General features: G+C 43.0%; 1 protein-coding gene across 1 annotated transcript; it reads left to right on the top strand.

Moving 5' to 3' along the window:
* The first annotated feature begins 1,082 nt into the window (after window positions 1–1,082).
* Window positions 1,083–1,430, top strand: LOC141251337 (uncharacterized). The gene has a single exon (XM_073670295.1). The coding sequence runs from the start codon at window positions 1,083–1,085 to the stop codon at window positions 1,428–1,430; it is 348 nt and encodes a 115-aa protein (XP_073526396.1).
* The last annotated feature ends 20,046 nt before the right edge of the window (window positions 1,431–21,476 follow it).

Genomic DNA, 21,476 nt, shown 5'->3' on the forward strand with positions numbered 1-21,476 from the left:
ACGTCAAAGCTTTGAGTGTCATCACCTTGTAAATGGTGCTCGACGAGGAAGATGGTCTGAAGCACAGAGAATTCATCGAATTCATAGTCGTACCCCTCACTTCCTCTGACAATGCGCTCCTAGGTGGCGCATCCTTGTGCAAGTTTGAGGCCGTTATGTCGGCCTGTCAGTTTTACCTAAAATTTCCAGTTGCGGGAAGGAAGGCATGATCCATGACAATGTAACCGAAAGACGGACATGCTATGTCTGAATAGGGGTACACAAAACCGTCATGGCCAACCAACTCATATTTTTGGGTAGCTTCGCACCTGATGACAAGGCCGACCTAGAGGTACGTGATCCCCCAAGGAATAGAGAGGGAGAACCTGACAAGCCAGCTTTCATCCAATTTTCTAAAAAGGAGGTCACCCTGTTTCATAATCCGGAAGAACGGCTGTACATTGGTGGTAACCTGGCCCTGGAGACAAACGAGGGCACCACAACCCTGCTAGCAAACATTGGGGACGTCTTTGCATGGACCCCAAAAGACTTAAAGGGGATACCACCTCACATCATGACTCATTCCCTGTCAATTGACCCCGGAATCAAGCTGAAGAGGCAACACAAGCATAAGCATGTCGGTGAAAAAAATAAGGCAGCCGAAGACGAGTTGGCCAAGCTACTCAGAGCCGGGTTCGTGAAGCCGATTCAATACCTAACGTGGCTGTCGAACATGGTCATAGTACCTAAGCCTAATGGGAAGTGGACAATATATGTCGATTTCACAAATCTTAACAAAGCATGCCCGAAGGACAACTACCCCCTACCGGCAATCGATTAATTGGTCAACTCCACAACCAAGTCTCAATGAACCCATCTGACGCCGATCACACGACCTTCATCACCGACAAAGGGACTTTCTTCTACAAAGTCATACTATTTGGCCTAAAAAATGTCGGGGCCGCACTCCACAAACTAGTCGATTTGATATTCAAAGATAATTAGGCACGACGGTGGAGGCCTACGTTGACGACATAGTGGTCAAGAGAAAGAAATAGTCAAGCCATATGGCCTACCTAACCGAGGTTTTCAATTCTCTCTGAATGTATGACATGTGTCTAAACTTAGAAAAATTTGTATTCGGTGTAACCGAAAGCAAATTCCTCGGGTTCATGATCAGTGCTAGGGACATAGAAGTCAACCCCGACAAAGTAAAAGCAACCAGTGGGATCTCTCCCCCAAGAACCATAAATGAGGTACATCGCCTATTAGGTCGCGTTAACTATATGAGTCGTTTTTTCGCAAAACTAGTCGAGCGCAACTTACCCTTCTTTCATGTCCTCCGTAACTCAAAAAGCTTCGCATGGACCGAAGAATGTGCCATCGCATTCAATGATTTGAAAAAGCACATCGCCACACTACCAACCCTAGCCACACCCGTCATCGGCTAGGAACTCTAACTCTATTTAGCCGCCAGTACTAGGGCCGTCAGCGCCGTACTTGTACGGGAAGACAACATCTTGATATACTTCACGAGCAAGGCACTGACACACATAGAGTCAAGGAACCCCCCCAGTAGAGAAAATTGCGTATGCATTGGTAGTATCAGCAAGAAATCTAAGACCCTACTTTAATGTCCACCCCGCACAAGTGATGTCGAGCTTTCCTTTGCGAAGTATACTCCACATGCCAATTGTATCTGGGAGATTAACCCAATGGGTCATCGTGCTGTCCAAATTCGACATCTAATACAGGCCCAGGCCAACGATCAAGGCGCATGCTGATGCAGGAGCATCCTCAAGGCAAACAAGTCAAGGACCCCTCACAAGAGCTATGACAAAGAGACTAGAAGACATGGCCAAGGAGGCCACTTTGATCTTGGAGGTAACACATGATATGACCCCCTTTGCCTCCCATCTTCTAGTATGCTATATGTAAGACAATCTCCTACAACTTCCATGAAGACACCTCGTCCATTCAAGGCCATCATCATGATTGCAAAGTCACATGTCGTGAAGCTACTTGGATAAGATCAAGTTATGAATGCTACTTTGGGTTTGATTTCAACACACCAAATGGAACCCATTGCTTCCACCCTTCTAGTATGTGGAATAGGTGCATATTCCCAACAAATCCAATGAATACATCAAGGCCATCCAAGATCAAGATCATGGCTGCAATTGTCACTTTTGTGAAACTAGCAAACTCTTACACCTTACCCGGGTAGGTTGTAAAAGTGTGCCTTTCTACCCCTTTTCCCTAACTCTTTTAAGGCACTTTCCTAAGGGTATTTTGGACCTTCAATCCTTCAGATGGTAGAAGTCCTTGGTCATTGGAGGTATAAAAGCCAAAAATGACCTAACTTAAAGGGGTCTTTGATTGAATTGAAACCCTTATGTTCTCAACGGCCAACCCGTAGTGTAGCTTAGTGTAGTTTGTAGATTGAATCTGACCCTTGTTGCCTAGGTATCTTGTTCATTTAATCTTGATTGTGTGAGCTTAAATTCTTTGGAAGCTCTCGGTGTTTAGGGTTGTACAATCTCCCTTTATGTTGAGTTAAAGTTTGTTGTTGTTCTTACTCTTCTTGCTATTGTGTTGAGGTTAAATCCAAGGTTCTTAGTTTGGAGAGAGTGAATCAACTCAAGAACCTATCCATTCTGATTTCTCAAACCCCATTCTATTTTCTCTTTGTTCTTCCTTGTTCTTGAACAAGTTAGAACACCATCCTAGAACACTTGTTCTAGCTTAGTGAATGGTTGTGAATCTAGGTCCGAGCCATCATAGGGAATCCCTATATCAAGTGGTATCAAATATCATCTAAATAATCAACCATTTTTCACTTTTAAAATCCAAAAACAAGTTGATCTTGCAAGCTTGCAAGACAACAACCAAAAACAGCCTTGAAAAACGCTTGAAAACCATAACTTTGTGCTTTGTTGTTCTTGGTCTTTTCTCATGAGTGTTTGAGTGTAATTTTTGCAGGAATATAGCTGAAGTTGAGTTATTGAAGGAGTCCAAAGATTATCTAAGCAATAGGAGGGGATGTCCATGAGATTTTCCTAGCCAAACACCCTTACCAACACACAAGCTACATTCTGCGGTGGTTGTGAACCAACCTAAATACTTAGCCAACCCAGACGCAAACACTTCCTTTGCCAAAACCACCAAGGCTATTTTGTAATCAAGGTATCCATATACCATTATCAAGAAAAATCAAGCAATTGGTAAAGGGAAACGATCTATAGAGCAAAAACAAAACCGCATCCCATACTTGCTTGTGTGCAAAACTGAGCAAGGAGCCATTTTCTAAGCTTTACTTCACCAAGCCAAACACATCCCCATCAATAAAACTAAATATCCACTTGAAGAAAAAATTTTTAAATGAAGAGGGCAAGAAAAATCAGCCAAAATTCCCAAGTAAATCGTTCCCAAAAGAGATTCAAAGTTCTACCCGAAATAGCAAAGTGTCACTATCACGGCTATCCCTATCAAAGACCAAGACTTTTGCAAGGAGAACCCAGCCAAATTGGTCCGTGCCTTTTTGAAAGTGACTTTAGACTTTTGCTTAGAAAATCCCCCACTACAAGACACACCTAAGTTCTGCCCAAAGCTAGCTCAAGGAAGAAAGTAGGAAGGGTCCAAAGGGAGTGTCAACACCATATTGCACGCCACCCGGTAACGACCAAGAATTTTGCAAGGAGAGCCCAACCACATTGGTCCATGCCCTTTTGAAAGTGACTTGAGCCTTTTGCTTAGAAAATCCCCCACTACAAGACACAATTGAGTTCTGCCCAAAGCTAGCTCAAAGAAGAAAGGAGGAAAGGCCCAAAGTTAGTGTCAACACCACTTTTACACACTACCCAGTAACGCCTAAGCTTATTGTATAAGGTCCAAACTTTGTGACTTCACTTTTGATCAACTAAGTGCAACTTGTGTACGTGACCAAGTGAGTTATGTGGACTTAAAGAAGAAAGGAGGGAGGGGATTGCCATGTGCCCCTCACACCCTAGCCTAAACCCAAACCCCCTCCCTTGAACCCCAGCTACTTAGCTTGGGTTAAACACACATCCTACCCTAATTCTCAAGGACATATTTGAGGCAAGCAAGGTTAATTCAAGGCTTCTTTAAGTGTCCCAACGAGGTAAAGTTCCTAAGTCCCTTTGAGCATACACACATAACTTGCCTTACTATTCTTGCACGTGATCTTCATTACAACTATCCTACTTTGCTCACTGATTTTTGATCACCTTTAGTGCACCAAGCTTCCATGGTTCACACTGGAATTATTGCATCTACAAGGTAGCAAGACATAGCCAACAAGTGAGAGGAACATACTTGACAAGAGTGACACAAACACATACATCAAACACAAGTTATTAGTCTAACCTAACCTAGTTCATTGTTTGTTGTTTTTGTGATCATGCCTAGCTTACAACAAGGGTACCAAATGGATCTCAACAAGAGGAGGTTCACCCACGCCTACCCTCAGACAATATCATCAACAATCAACCAGATTTGGTGAGCGTCATTATGACCATGAATGAGAACAATGAGAACAACATGAGGACCATGAATGAGAACTTTAGGACCTTGAGGGAGGACTTTGCTAGGTCTATGAATGAGAACCAAGCTGCCTTGAATGACACCTACAATGTCCTTGCTAGTAGACTAGCCACCCTTGAATCCAAAGCTACAAGACCTAGAACCCCACCCATGGTTTTAGGTACCCACTTTGAAGTTAGAGGATCTTCACGTCCAAACCCTCAAGCACCCTTTCCTACCCAAGATATGAGACATAGAGCAAGATCACAACCCCTAGGGCTAGAACCTTTTAGGAGGCCGGTTAGATTCCATGACCCACCCATGCCTAGACCACCACCCAGGGCACTTCCAAGGGAGTTCTCTGAACCTAACTCTCCCTACTCGAATGGGTATGATGAATTTTTTTTTAATGAGTTTCAGGATGATAGGCACATGGGACATGATAGGTGGGAAAGGAGGCAAAGATTCCAAGGGCAAGGACGTAGACCAAGGGAGGAAGATGGAATAGGCAAGGTGAAGGTCAAGATCCCAATTTTGTAGGGAAGTGTGATCCAGACTCATACATGAGATGAGAGAGGAAGATGGATCAAATTTGGGCATGCCACAACTTTCAAGAGATGAAGAAGTTGCAACTAGCCATCTTAGGGTTCCAATATTTTGCAAAGATGTGGTGGCACAACCTAGTCCAAGAGAGGTGGATCAACTTTCAACCTTCCATCACCACATGGAAGGAGATGAAGGATGTCATGAGGGAAAGGTTTATACCTCACCATTATGCAAGAGAACTGAGGCAAAGGTTGGAGAATTTGAAGCAAGGAAGCATGACTGCCGATGAGGCCTATAATGCCATGCAAGTGGCAATGATCAAGGCCAATGTAAGGGAAAATGATGAAGCTACCAATGCTAGGTACCTAAGGGTTTTGAATCCATCCATTTCCATGAAAGTAGACATGTATCCCTACACCACAAGTATAGAACTTCTTCACAATGCCATAAAGGTGGAGAGAAAGCTCAAGGAAAGAACATTCCAAGGGAGTAAGCCAAACAACTCCAACAACAATACATGGGAAGGAAAGGTAGGAAGAGCTAACCAAAACAAGACCAATGAAGTCATAGCTCCAAGAGAGCCATACAAGGACCAATACCACCAGTTTCCTAAGTTACAAGTTTCATCCTTTAGAAACCAAGGGATTACTTGTAAACCCTCTCATACTTTTCACTCTATGAACGCTCGGACTAGTAACATAGAATGCCTTAAGTGTCAAGGTAAGGGTCACTATGAGAAAGATTGTCATAACAAGGAAGACATAATAATCAATGCATTAGGACAACTTGATTCTGAACTTATTCATGAAATTAACAATGACCTTAACCATATTGATGAGCATGATAATGAACTAGTGCATAATGAAGAGCTAGAGTATGAACAAGGTGCAATCCTTAGTAGCAAGAAATCCCTTAAGGTCCAAACTAAACTTGTGGAAGATAACCTAGGAGAAGACTTGTATCCTAGTAAGTGTATAGTTAAGGATAATGTGTGTGACTTAACCATAGATGGAGATAGTTGTTGCAACATAGCTAACAATGGACTAGTTCAAGAACTATAACTAGTCTCGGTTTTGCACCCTAGGCCTTATAAGCTTCATTGGATGAATGATTGTGTAGAGTTTAAAGTACATGGGCAATGTAAGGTAACACTTAAAGTTGACACTTACATAAACACAATCCCATTTGACATTCTAGCTATGCAAGAAAAACACTTTCTCTTTGGAAAACCTTGGCAAAATGGTAACAAAGTGATGCATGATGGTTATGCTAACCAGTACCCTTTATTGTTCAATGATGAGAAAATTACTCTCAAGCCTGTTACTCCATTTCAGATTCTTAGGGATGCAGAATATAAAAGGATCAAGGCAAAGGAGAAGTCCATTGGTGAGGACAAGAAGTCAAGGCACAAGGCAAGGAGCCGAGAGAACAAGTTACAATTGCCTATACTAGCCTCCAAGGTGCCAAGACAAGTGAAATATTGGCTCATACATGAGTGGCCTAAAGATACAAGACTTGTGTGCATGACCAAGAAGCATACTCAAGCCTCAGATGACAGATTTAGAGGCTCTCACCCACAAATACACCAAGAAGAGTTCCAAGAAGAATCAACGGAGGAGGAGGATCATGAGGAGTCATTGAACACCATAGGAGGAGGTGGACTGGGGTCAGGCCTCTCTCAATATGGAGGGAATGATGAAGGAGCATCCTCAAGGCAAACAAGTCAAGGACCCCTCACAAGAGCTATGACAAAGAGACTAGAAGACATGGTGAAGGAGGCCACTTTGATCTTGGAGGTAACACATGAGATGACCCCCTTTTCCTCCCATATTCTAGTATGCTATAGAGAAGACAATATCCTACAACTTACATGAAGACACCCCGTCCATTCAAGGCCATCATCATGGCTGCAAAGTCACATGTTGTGAAGCTACCCGGATAAGATCAAGTTATGAAGGCTACTTTGGGTTTGGTTTCAACACACCAAATGGAACCCATTGCTTCCACCATTCTAGTATGTGGAAGAGGTGCATATCCCCAACAAATCCAATGAAGACATCAAGGCCATCCAAGATCAAGATAATGGCTGCAATTGTCACTTTTGTGAAACTAGCACACTTTTACACCTTACCCGGCTAGGTTGTAAAAGTGTGCATTTCTACCCATTTTCCCTAACTCTTTTAAGGAACTTTCCTAAGGGTATTTTGGATCTATTTTGTCAAGCTTTCAGCTGGTAGAAGGACTTGTTCATTGGAGGTAAAAGCCAAAAATGACCTAACCAAAAGGGGCCTTTGATTGAATTAAAACCCTTGTGTTCTCAACGGCCAACCATAGTGTAGCTTAGTGTAGTTTGCTGATTGAATATGCCCCTTGTTTACTAGGTATATTGTTCATGTAATCTTGATTGCATGAGCTTGAATGCTTGGGAAGCTCTCGGTGTTTAGGGTTGTACAATCTCCCTTTATGTTGAGTTAAAGTTTGTTGTTGTTCTTACTCTTCTTGCTATTGTGTTGAGGTTAAGTCCAAGGTGCTTAGTTTAGAGAGAGTAAATCAACTCAAGCACCTATCCATTCTGATTTCTCAAACCCCATTCTATTTTCTCTTTGTTCTTGCTTGTTCTTGAACAAGTTAGAAAACCATCCTAGAACACTTGTTCTAGCTTAGTGAATGGTTGTGAATCTAGGTCCGAGCCATCGTAGGGAATCCCTATATCACATGCCATGGCTGACTTCATCGTCGAGACAACCTTCCGGGAAGTTATAGACATCGAGCTCGTCATAGACAACCCGGTGTGGACCTTACATGTAGATGGCGCAGTCAGCACTGAGGGTTGCGGAGCCAGAGTCCTTTTGAGAACTAGTCGTGGCGATGTAACTGAAATTTCCATTACCCTAAATTTCTAAGCCACTAATAATGAGGCTGAGTACGAAGCCCTGATATCCGGCCTTAAGATTGCTCTCACAAGCGCCTGCAATCAACTCGAGTGCCTTTGTGACTCCAAAGTCATAGTGCACCAAGTCCAAGGCACCTACAAAGCTAAAACATGGACTCTCCCTAAATACCACAGCCGAGTCATGGCTTTAATCCCCCTATTCACACATTTTCTTATACGAGCCATTCCTCAAGAGCAGAATGAGCAAACCGACAAGCTAGCTAAGATGTCCTCACAAGCCAAACCACCTAACTTGCTACCTGAGCAGAAAAAAGACAAGGTATGGGTCCAAACACGTGGAGAGAGAGCCATTTGCAAGAAGATGGCGGCGCTAACAGTTGCTACACCAACTACCGACTAGCTAACCCATATCATCAACTATCTAGCCGACGACATCCCAACTAATCCCAAAGAAAGACAGAGACTTGAATTTCAATCGGCTAGGTTCTACACAAATAAGAGGTTACTTTTCAAGCACAACTTGTCACAAAGGGAACTCCGACGCCTATCCCAGGAAGAAGGCAAGGCAACGCTTGTCGAGCTGCACGCCGGTCTATGCGGCACCATGCTGGGTGGCATGACATGGTCCAAAAAGCGCTTTGAAATGGGCATTTTGGCTAACAATGAGAGCAGATGCCTAACACGTCGCTAGAACATGTAAGTCGTGTCAGTACCACGCATCAACTTCTCATCAACCCAGCATAGAATTGCAGATCATGAGCGGCGGCTTCCGGTTCACCATGTGGGACCTTGAACTTCTACGACCCTTCCCCAAGGCCACAGGACAACTCGAATATATAATTGTTGCCATTGACTATTTCACAAAGTGGATAGAGGCTATACCCCTGTCAAATACAACCATGCAGACAGTGAAGAAATTTCTATGGCAGAACATCATTTGCCAGTTCGCCTTGCCATAACAGATTGTAACAAACACGGGACCACAATTCAACACTCCAAAATTAACATTGTGGTGCGACGACCTCGACATCAAACTCAGATTTGCGTCCGTCGCCCACCCACATTGCAACGGCCAGGTCGAGGCTGCAAACAAAAGCATTATCGACGACTTGAAAAAGCGTCTTTAAGGGGGATAAGGGACGTTGGGATGAGATGCTTCCCCTTTTCTTATGGGAAAACTGAACTACACCCAAGGCTGCCACCGGAGAATCCCCTTTTGGCCTCACCTATGGGGTCAAAGCCTTAGTCCTTGTCAAGCACTTGTTCCCGAATGACATGATCCTTCAGCACGGCGAGGACACAAGTGCTGAACAACTCGCCCAGGAGATCGACCTCCGCGAGGAAATGAGAGCATGGGAGGCCATCAACGCGACTAACCAAAAGGCTATTGTAGTCAAACACTATGACAAATGCATCAAGCCGAGGGGCTTCCAGAAGGGCGACTTCATCATCCACCGAGCCAAAGGTGGAAAGCTGGACCCATGATGGGATTGACCATACATACATGATGTCGAAGTCGCCCCAGGTGCCTACAGACTTGTCGACAACAACGGTAATCTCGTTCCTAACACATTGAACATGATGCGCCTACGTCGATACCATCCTTGAACATGATCTCCACAGGTATGGGTTTTCTCCTCTTCCTTATCTGCCTACGTGGCATCCAGATCGCGAGTCCTAACAACTGTCCATACATGCGAGAGCCTTGTACCTCTGGCACCTTGGGCAATAAATAAACTGGTTCGGCTTCAATGTGAACCATTGAAGGTACGAAAAAACTCGTACATTCACATAAAACCATGAGTAGAAAACATACTCACGTTTTCCTGTCATTTCACTTTTTGGCTAAACATAAACTCGGCCAGGGTCCGCTCCGTAAGCACCGACTACACAATAACAACGCCTGTTCAACCACCAAATGGAAGAACATAAGGGCTCAGCCAGGAGCTTCCCCGTAAGCGCAACCAAAGCCGGTTTGGCCTAACATGCAAGCGGCAAGAGGTATACCCCTCAACACACTACGCCAAACACTCCACGTGTTAAGTATTGACAAATCTTTTTGTTCCAACAGTGGACACCGTCCCTGGCAAAAAGTCCAAGTCATAGCCTCCACAAGCCACCAACACAGTCCAACACGGGTTGTCGATCACAGGACCACCAGACTTGCGCTGATAGACGGACTAGAATGACACAGTTAATTTGTAAATTAAGTTGTTTGAAGACAATTACACTTGCATATTGTGCCACGCCTCGACTAGGCTATCCGCATATGTCAACACATCTTTAAAGGTTTCAGTACTATTGATTTTCATTTTGCTCGAATTCAAATATGATTAATTCTCCTATTCAAAGGGATATAATTACAAATTTATACATTCAACATATTCAACAAAACGGATTAATCATTAAATGAAAAGTCAAACATTTACAACTACCTAGACGGGACCAATTATTCCAAACACTTAGAAATATTTAATCAGAAACTAAGAAGCTTAACACTACTCCCCGAACACGGCCTTTTAGGCGATGGAGGCACATCGTTGTCACCCTCCGTAACCCTCTTCCGCGTGGCCGCTTCTTGGAGTCAACAACGGAGAGGCACGGTCGGGTCGGGAAGCATGGAGGTAGTGAAATCGGGTTCAAACTCCATATTCGTCTTCAAGGCATGGACGTCCCAAGCGTCCAAAGGGTCCGTCCCATCATCCGCAAAGGTAACGGCCTCCGGGAACACATACAACGAAGGGAAGGAGTCAAACTCCTGAAGCACCGAGGGCTCCAACACAAATCCGGAAAGCTTACTCTTCACGCTCCAAAATCAAAAGGCTTGGTAGCGGTTTTAATAAGTAACCCAGCTCTGCATCCGACTACAGCTTACAAATTGAGCCATAACCACCTCTTTGGCCTCCTTCACAGTCTGGGCCTTGGAGCTCTCAGCAGCCTGTCGACCGTCTTCAACACTTTGTCGAGCCTCCTCGGATCTCTCTCTCACCGCGTCGATGGCCACCCGAGCCGATTTAGAATTATCCATCTGTGCCTTTAGCCCTTCATCCTGCTTCTTCACCTCTCGGGTCACCTCTGCAATACTAAGCTCATAGTTCTCAGCCTCAACATTCAATTTACGCACGACCTCAGCCAGGCTAGCGGCAAGCCTCGCCTTCTCTTCCACCAGTTTAGACGCCTCCGCCATCGCCATGTCATAATCTGCTTTTTTCCTAGCCATCTGGACTATGGATTCTTGGCTCTCGGTCATGAGGGTGGCCGAAGCCTCCTTAGCCTCTTGCTCAAGGGCTGACTCAGAGGAAGCCCGAATAGAAAGAAACTGGGCAATGCGAGCCACTTGCAAATATCAAAATCAACATTAAGCAAGAGGAAACACAAAGTAGCAGATAGCCGACCCAAAAAAATGACTTACCGATAACGCAAGAGACTGGGATGAGATGACCTCCAGCACATCCTCATCAAGCATTCGAGGAGTTGGCTCAGGTGGCTAGTTCGGCTCAAGGACAACACTGACATCAAATTGGCGATACTGGAAATCCGTTGTCCTAAAAAACCGATCTCGAGAGGGAGGCGACTCAGCCCGAGTAGTAGAGCCTTTTCCCCTTACATACTGAGACTTACGCCTATGCTCATCAACTGCATAGACCGCCACGTCGTCACCCACCGCCTCGGACACGAGTAGAGGATCCGTAGAATTACCACTAGCACCCTGCACCTCTCCAGGTCGGGTTGCGGATCGACCCCGGTGGAGAAAAGGAGACTCGTCCTCTGTCTCCTCATCCTCACTAGCAATTAGGTGGACAATGTTCCCGGGAGGAGGCAGAGGAAATGGAGTCGGATCAGTAGCCGTAGCAATAAGTTCAACAATCCGAAGCGCGGGAGAGGGTGCTCCACGTGTAATGGAACTCAGGGTGCTGGTCTCACGTCCCTCAATCTCAATAGCATAGGACGAGGCCAGTTCCTCTATGTTGGTCAGGAAGTCGAAAACAAGTCGGCTGCAAAAAAAACAAAACAAAAACAAGTTAGATTTGAGAATCAAATGGACAATGTAGCATTCTAGATGATCATTTTACAAATAGCTAAATGGGACAGGATAAGACCCAACTCCTCGAGGAGTTCAGGAGTCACGCTGACCTTCAAGCACACTATATCCTTCAAGGAAAGAAGCATTGTGAATTTCTCTATAAGCTCATCCTTAGAGTTACGACTAAGGTGAGGCGGTTTCCAAGCCGACCCAGTCCCAAAGGCCTTAGGAACACTAGAACCTGTGGGAGGCCTCACAAGCAACCATTTTTCCCTCCAATCTGGAACATGGTCGGGGTGTTTCCACTTGGTCTTCACGGCGAGCCGGAAATAGTAAAGACCCACCTCTTTCGGCCCAGCCTTAGCCGAGTGCAAACTCAAGAATCCGGCAAAGCTAGGTTCGACTCCGATCTCCTTACACCTCAACATGCGGGTCGCAATACAACACCACACATTGGGGTACAATTGCCCGGGGTTGACACCGAGCCGACGACAACAAGATATTCCTAGACTCGACGATGGTAACCTGAAGCCGACTTCTAGGGCTTGTACCCTGACGGGGAAGAAGGGCGATAAGTCTTTTGTCATAACCGATTCCGGTGCATGGAGAGCCAACGTAGTACCCTCAGGGAACGAGTACTTGTTGGCGACCTACTTCAAGTTTGAGAAGTTCAACGTCGAGGGCTTTCCAGTCGGCAACTTGCCACCAATCGACGCAGATGATGCTCTCCGAATGGGCCTAACGAATAGTCAAACAGGGTAGAGGTTTCCTATCACTAAAGACAAAATGAAGCCTTCTTAGCCGACTAACCCTCTCCTATAGGGCAAATCACCAAAAAAGCATCCCACCAACCCACCGCTGGCAGGCGTTAGGGGATGGTGTTTTCTGGGATCACAAGCAAGGAAAGAAAGGGAGAGAAGAAAGCACTAGCCAGTGAGAGGCGCCATGGAGAGATATTGAAGCACGACGTGAGTGGCGGTGACGTCGATGGAGATGGTGGAAACAAGAACGGTGACCGGAGAAAGACAGAGAGAGTTTTTCAAGAAAACTCGGAAAGTGGTAAGTCTGGAAACAAACCACTAAGCCTTATTTTATAGGCAAAATTACCGTCCTAAACCATCCAATGGAAATATTCCACGTAGTGCGCAACCGATTGTCAGGGGTCGTGTCAGACGTCGCTCTAGTGACCTCTACCGATGTGCAATAGATGAGCCGTCACATTGAAAAATGAAGCGATGCCACAAAGGTAACCACTTAAATTGCCATATAACCAGCTGGAAACTAGGACAAGCAACAAATTTCAAATATAGTTGGAGGTGGGAGATTTGAGAAAACAACATGGCGTCAAGATATTCGAGAATCTACTAGCCAAGATATATACTCAACTCTACATGAAAACAATCGGCTATTGAAGCCGACAGATTTCGAGGGGCTACCTGAGGGATTCGGGCATACCTTTGGCAACCTCGGGTGAACCCTGATCTAACCGAAAGGTTAAAAGCTTGTTAACACCAGTGTGGTCCCCCAAGTCTAGACAAACCCTTGCCAAACGGCTTGCCAACGACTCGAAGGGCTGGATGTTGGGCCAGGCCAGTTGCGCTGGGTATCAACAAGTCGAACTACCCAAATAATCCCATAAACTCCTTTGGGCCATTAAATGTAGGCGGCCCAACGTGCACAGAAATCCTAGATTAGCCCAACCGTGGAGAACAAGCCCATGCCCTCGCAGCTATATATAGTACAAGGGAGCGTGGCAGGCTTTTCTCTCTGACATTTTATTGTTTTTGGAAAAGCTTGTACGATCCAACAACGTTGTTATTGACATTGTGCAGATTCTCCCTTTTCCGGGTAGGATCCAGGTAGCCGGCTAGAACCTCTTAGACAAGAGATCTAATAATCCTTTCTTCTCTAATCCTCTTTAAACCCTCATGAATAAAATACTGACTTAATCATCAGAGAGTTAAATCCAGGGTACAATCTCCCTGGGCTTGGCTTTTCAGGCTGGAAGGCCCGATCCACTGATTCTATTCGAAGATCCACAACAAACACCATTCAAGAGGGACTCCCCAACTATAGATCTACTCAAAGAGATCACCTTAGTCCTTGTTCTCGGTCATGGATTCTACTCGGATTCACTGAGGTATAAACAACTCATTGAGGTGCGTGCCCGAATCGGATTCGACACCGATGCAAGAGAGGAGATAAACTCAACTTATAAATTGCATATAACTCAATGTAATTTTAAAGGGAATACAAGTAGGCTATATATATCCAAATAACTCTTCCTAAAGCCCTAATGAATTTAGGCTTTATTCTAATAATGGACCGCCCCTCTATGCATAAGAAAAGCACACATCCAAAATAGACAATGCATAAAAACATGATAGTACTAATAATTAATAGAATACTAAATAATAAAAAATTACGTAATAACTATATACCGTGTATTAGTTTAAGGAGGATGCCATGGTTGGAGTCATCTCACATTCACCTCAGATCGTATGATTGCAAGTCAGGATTGCATCATGACCCCTCCATTGGAATTATGAAGTCCTCTCTTTGAACAGATAGCAACACGGGAGATCACATGTCCAGAATTCAAAGAGAGTGTTGACTATATGTAGGCCACAAGACCGACTCTAGGCACTTGAAAGTGTGATATGAACAACTCTAGTGTTGAGGCGGTCTTCTCTAGCTTGGAAAATGCCACAACAATGACTATCATCTCATATGGATGAACTAGTTACACCTTGGGTTCGGGGAAAGTCGTAGACACCAGGATCAGAACGTCTATTCCGTCGCACACATTGGATGAGTCACTATTCACTAACATGGGATGTCGAGTAACTCATCCTCAGAATATTCATCAAAGGTGGGAGGTGAGTCAAGCGCTAACCGCGTCGGTGTGATAGGAATATCTGTTGTAGCTTCATTAAGAGAATCATAAAGAATGGTAAGAGAATAAAATGTGGGCAACATCGAAGGGTTAGGAATCTTGAGAAAATCATAAGTCGGCTCGGTCTCTTTCATAAGAATGACTGGCAATACAATAGGGGTGAGCCTCACCCCTGATAGGGGGAAACTAGGGTGAGAATTAGTGACTTGAACAGGAACACAATCACAACATCGATCAGGTGGGTGTGCATGAGTGCACGGTGGATTCCAATGGTTGTGGTCTTGATCAATGGTGGATATGCTCTAAGTATGGCCTGGTTCTTCGCATAGAGCTTATGGTATAGGCTATTGGTTCAACACTTGGAGAAAAATGTTTCTTCATAACATAAACAAGTTTCTCCCAAGTGATGACCGGTACCAACAACGACAATGACGATAGTCCTCAACTTGATTCCGCCATATAAGGGCGTAGTTAGTGAAAAAGATGATAGAAACGTTGAAAAGCTAATATACATCATAGGCCCGTTGGCCAAAGTAATAAGCCATGTACCAACACTATTCCAGGAACTCGTCATCATATCCAGCAAAACATTAATGACGTATGGGTAGACGCCGCTCTGAAACTCGACATGCCATATCAAATATGCACTTTTGTTTTCTCTTTTTTCAAATCTCTCTCACTTTTTTAAAAACTCACTCTCTTTTATATAATTACTGTCAAAGAAGTGTTACGAATTCCTTACTAGCAAAGTCATTAAGTAAAGTGACCATTAATTGCAAGTAAAAGGAATGTAACTCATGTGGGAGATGACGAACCAATGATACAACTTTCAGTAATATGGTGAAGCTTCTTCAATTGAATTGAAAATTGAAGCGGTTAGGCGGCAACAATCGACACACAATTTCCTTCTTCCATAAACTATGGCGCCGTCCTTGCAACTTGACGATAATGGGTTCAGAATTGACGATGATGGTTGACGGGATGTTGTGGCTGAGCACAGATCTACTGGGGATGAACAACGAGCCACGACTCCAACAACAAAGATGAACAAAGAAGGTTTTAGTGAAACTTGAAGATGGTGATGGCTGGCGGAGATGATGGTTTCCGGTGATGCAAAGACAATAATCATCAGTAATGAAGACGGTGAAGGTAATGAATCATGTGAATGATGAAGATGGTTTGATGATGATGATAGTATGTTGAAGATGATATGAATGAAGGACGATGGTATGATGATTGATAATGAACGGGATGATAGAATAACATGTGAGTGTACAGAGGGTGATGTTTCGAGACGGGGGTGCGTGGAAAATCCAAAGGTGCGGCCTATGAGGATGACTTAGGTGGCTCAATCGGCTGGCACTCTCACCAACTGATATGAAAATAACAGGATGTCGATCCATTTGAATAGCGTATCTATATTGAGCATGTTAACCGGGTCATCAATTATGTGACTTTGTGTTTAATTTTGTTTGAGAAATAGGATACTGGCTCGTTGAGGTGTGAGGCGAACAGGGTTTGATGCCAAAGTGTAGGATCGATGATTTCTAACTTGTAAACTTGTAATAATCTCAAATTAAACTCAAGTAGCTATAGAATCTATAGAGTTAGATGGAAAAATAGAGATTAGCTACAGTTAAGCACAATTAAAACGATTTAAAATGCTTAGATCGTGCAAAGATTTACCAAGGTGAGAACCCTAAGCTTCTAATAAGCTCGGGATAAAACTCACCACTAACTTGTTTTGTTTCAAAAGCAATTACACACTTAAGCTACTCCTATCTTTGTGTAGCTCTCTCTCATAATACAAGTATCGTTCAACTCATACAAGTAATTTCTTTATCAAGCATCTAAGTGTTTTAGGCTATAGCTTTGCTCATAGCGACTTAAGCTCTATGTATCTTTCCTCTAGATCTCTCTATAGCTTAATCACTTTCCTCTCTTCAGATCATGATACTCAAAATTCGTGCCTAACAACACTCCTATGCACGCTTTATATAGTAATTATAACTTACAACCCTAAGCTAGCAATTCTATATCTCGCTGCACTTGAAGAACGCCACCTCAACAATCCGCGTGATCATTTTCACCTCCAGAAATACATCAACACTCCATATCGCTTTGTGCTTTTTTAGCTGGATCTTGTAGCTTCCATGTTGGCAATCCTTGCCTTCAGCACTTCTCCTGATTTGTCCAGCTTGGCGATCCCCGTTCATCTACTATTCAAAAGTAGAAATCCTAAGAAACTCTTGTTGTTTCCATTTCCCTTGAGCTGTAGCTTCACCGGCCTTCCCTTCCTTGGACCAAATCCTCTAAACGCACGCCTATGATTCCACCCGTGGACATGCTTTAATTCGATTACTTGTATCTTCTCTCTTTTATTCAGAAACGTGATCCTCTAGCTTTGTAGTAACACTCGCTCACTCAAATCTAGTCTTTCCATCTTCTTATTTCTTCACTTCAGCTCTTATTCTGTCTTGACGAGATTCTACTTTTCTCGCTAGAACTTAAGCTAGACTCTTTGCTTGTGCTTAAGCTACACCTAAAAGACCTCGAGCTATACCTGGTTAGCTTAAAACACACAAAGAACATCAAATACTTGGGTTTGTTATCATCAAAACAAGCAGAATGGTTTAGCTAGCTCATTCCAGCTTTAACTTAAACCAACAATTCCCCCCTTTTTGATGATGAGAAACCCATAAACAGTTAAGCATAAGAAATTTCAAAGCGTGCTCATGTTAAGCTACAAATATGCAATTTAGCTTAAACAAGTACTACAGATATCACAAATCAGCTCAATTATTTTCGCTAAAACACTTTAGCGAGTGTACCTTTATTCCCCCTTAGACCAAGCCGGTCTATAAACTTCTTAATTTCAAAAAAAGAAAGAGTATTCTACCTCAATTCTCCACCTTCTCAAACCTATATATTCCCCCCTTTTGGCATCATCGAAACATTCATACTTAGCTCGACAAAGGGAACTACAGTAAGCTATACAGTCAAGCTTAACTCAATAACAAGAAAAATCAATCAAAATATTAGTAAAGCACGACTGTATCCATGAAGCATGCTTAGAACTATAATCAATCAAAGGCATACTTAGTATGTATGATCACCTCTCGCCTTTTATAGCTGGTATCCTAACAGTTCTAGCAAATACACATGCAATAATAATCAGAAAGAACATAAGAGCATGAACTCAAATCACCTTCTTCCTAAATACGTTCACCAACCTTTTTTTTTATCAAATGTCTGGAATTAATTCGCACGACTTTGCTGGCTGAATGCCTTATGATTTCCCATATAATGTTGGCACCGGTCTCTAGCTTGCGCTTTACAAAGCGAGACCAAAGTTGATATATATGATAATAGCTTATGTTGATTGACTTTAGCTGACTCTAATTTACTGTGAATATCACCTCACCGGATTGCACTAGATATAAGCAAGATGTGCTTAGCTTCGAGACTGTATAAGAGACTTTATTCATCATGTGCTAGGTCATTTGGCGCTGAGTTACTTGTATTGGGAAGAAGTAAGCTCACACTTGAGATGTAATGCAATGAAAAGTGCTCATCAAGAATATTAAAGCACATATAAAGGGGAGAAATGCACATATCATAAGGGACAATACACACTCACACTCAAGATATACCATGTAATTAGCATGTGCATATAAGGGATAACTGGCTCTTTATAACTAAAATGAATACTTCCATCAGAGGGGCTTATGCAGGGAATTATGAAGCATTACATTAAAGTAAGCTAGGGACAAAGTAGGAGTAGATCATTTCTATGTGAGTGTAATATGGTTAGAAGACGATCACCACTCTCTATTTGTGGAGCAAAAAGAGCATGAAATAGATATAGACAGTGGTACTCACTTTGCATCCAATATAGAAATCAAGGAGATAGATCTTATGAAGAGATAGAGCAAACAAGCAAGAAAAGACATGAAGCACAACTCAACTATTGTTCCCAATGAAGATACAGTACACTAGATCACAACCAATGTAAAGGTAACTTACAACAAGTGCAGATGAGGTCTAGCTAAGAGGAAGAAGACCAAACTGAATTCTAAGGTGAAGAAAAGGTACTCGGTTAAGCACATTAGTGAAGATATAAGCTATTTGCTCCTCTACAGTATGCTAGATCACAACCAATGTAAAGGTAACTTACAACAAGTGCAGATGAGGTCTAGCTAAGAGGAAGAAGACCAAACTGAATTCTAAGGTGAATAAAAGGTACCCGGTTAAGCACATTAGTGAAGATATAAGCTATTTGCTCCTCTATAGATATGTGTATTAGCTCAACTCGCTTGTTCTCAACACGATCATGCAAGAAATGGTGTCGCACGTTAATGTGTTTGGTGCGAGAATGATACACATGGTTCTTTGAGATGTTGATGGTGCTAGTCACAAAAGATTTGAAGCGTACCTACTAAAATGCTATAATCAACAAGCTACTGCTTAAGCCATAAGAGTTGAGAACAACATGTAGCTGCAACTATGCACTCAACCTCTTTTGTTGACATGGCGATGGAGTTTTGTTTCTTCGAGCGCCATGAAACCGGGGAAGGACCGAGGAACTGCACCATACCACTTGTGCTCTTTCTTTCCACCTAATACCCGGCATAACCAGCGTCAGTATAGCCTTTGAGAGATAATTCACCGCCGCTTGGGTACCATAGACATATATTATTTGTGCCTTTAAGATATTGAAAGATCCGCTTGACGTTAGAGAGATGTGAGGCACGAGGATCCGACTGAGAGCGAGCACATGAGCCAACTGCAAACACAATGTCAGGCCTAGAAGTAGTTAAATACATAAGCGAGCCTACCATTACCCTATACATGGTTGAATCCACCTTTGTACCATTAAGATCGACATCTAGCTTCATGGTAGTAGAGACAAGTGTAGGTAGCGTCTTTTTGTTCTCCATACCGTACTTCTTTAGGAGCTCCTTAATGTACTTTTATTAATGTACCTCTATTCCATATTTGAGTTGGTTCACCTGCAGAACTATACAAAATGTAAACTCACTTATCATGTTCATGCTAAACCTTGAGCTCATCATTGTCTTGAAGTCCTCTACTAGCTGGAGGTTAGTTGACCCCAATATAATATCATCAACATAAATTTGGACAATTAGAACATCACCTTCAACTTTCCTTATAAATAGGGTCTTGTCAACAAGACCTCTCTCGCAGTTTTGTTGAAGAAGGTAATATGATGAGAATTCATACCAAGTACGAGGAGCTTGTTTAAGCAGGTATAGCGCTTTGTCTAAATTATAGACATGCTTTGGAAAAGTTGGATCCTCAAATCTCAGTGGTTGTTTAACATACACTTCCTCATTAAGGTTACCACTGAGGAAGGTTGTTTTCACATCCATTTGGAATAACTTGAATTCCTTCTTTGCAACGTAGGTAATCAACAGTCGAATCGCTTCAAGGCGAGCGATAGGTGCATAAGTTTCATCGTAGTCTATACCTTCCTGCGATTATAACCTTGAGTGACTAATCTGGATTAGTTGCACACCACTTCATCGCTGTCATCCAGCTTGTTCATGTACACCCAGCGTGTTCCTATGACAGTTCTATCATCTGGCTTTGTTACAAGTCACCATACTCGTTTTGCTTGAAATCTTCAAGCTCTTCTTGCATTGCAGTGACCTAGTCTGGATTGAGAAGTGCTTGAGCGATATTCTTTGGTTCTTGAAGTGATACAAAGGTATAACTAGAATATAGACTTTGAGTGTTAGAGCGAGTATGTGTACCCTGGTCATATGAAAATATTATTTTTTGCAATGGATGGTCCTTCATTTGTTGATACTGACGCACTTCAACCTGATTTGAATCTGGGAAAGTTAAGATGGTTGTCTTTCTATGAGCTGTTGTAGCTGAGATTTCGGCGACATCACCAAGACTCGCTTAAGTTTCGGCGGGATCTTCTTGAGTTAGAGATGCTCCCGTTGCAACTTCAGGTGTACCTAAATCAGAAGAATTCAGACTCTCTGGGTCCCCATCATTATTAAGCGTGATTAAGTGTTCGAAGGGAGACCAACAACATCTTCATCTTCATTTTGCTACCTAAACCTTCATAGAGAGAGGAAGAGGAGAGATGAATAGAATAAGAATGTTGACTAACCTTTAGAAATGGATCTTCATTTGTAGTTGGAGTGGAGTCAAGAGGACGCTCATCAAATTTTACATGAATGATGTCCTCTATCTTCATCGTTCTTTGGTTTAGAACTCTGTATACCTTGCTAGCTAGTGCACAACCTAGGAAAACAGCTTTGTCGTTCCTAGAATCAAACTTTCCCAAGTGATCTCTCCCATTATTGTTGACATAAGACTTACATCCAAATACCTTTAGGTGCGAGATGTTGCGTGTACGTCCTTTGAGTAGCTCATAAGGAGTTTTCTCTGGGATGGGCCTTAACATTGCCCGATTAATTATGTAACTCACTGCGCTAACAACTTGTGCCCAAGTGGTTGGCGCGGAATATCTTTAGAATAAAATTGCACGAATTCTCTTTTAGTGAATGTCTTGATTTTTATCAAGAGTTCAGGGAGCTTAGAGGTTATGCTCAATC

Source organism: Phyllobates terribilis, unplaced genomic scaffold (genome assembly GCF_046119375.1).
Source record: "Phyllobates terribilis strain yellow unplaced genomic scaffold, ASM4611937v1 Scaffold_6902__1_contigs__length_41219, whole genome shotgun sequence".
Taxonomy (NCBI): domain Eukaryota; kingdom Metazoa; phylum Chordata; class Amphibia; order Anura; family Dendrobatidae; genus Phyllobates; species Phyllobates terribilis.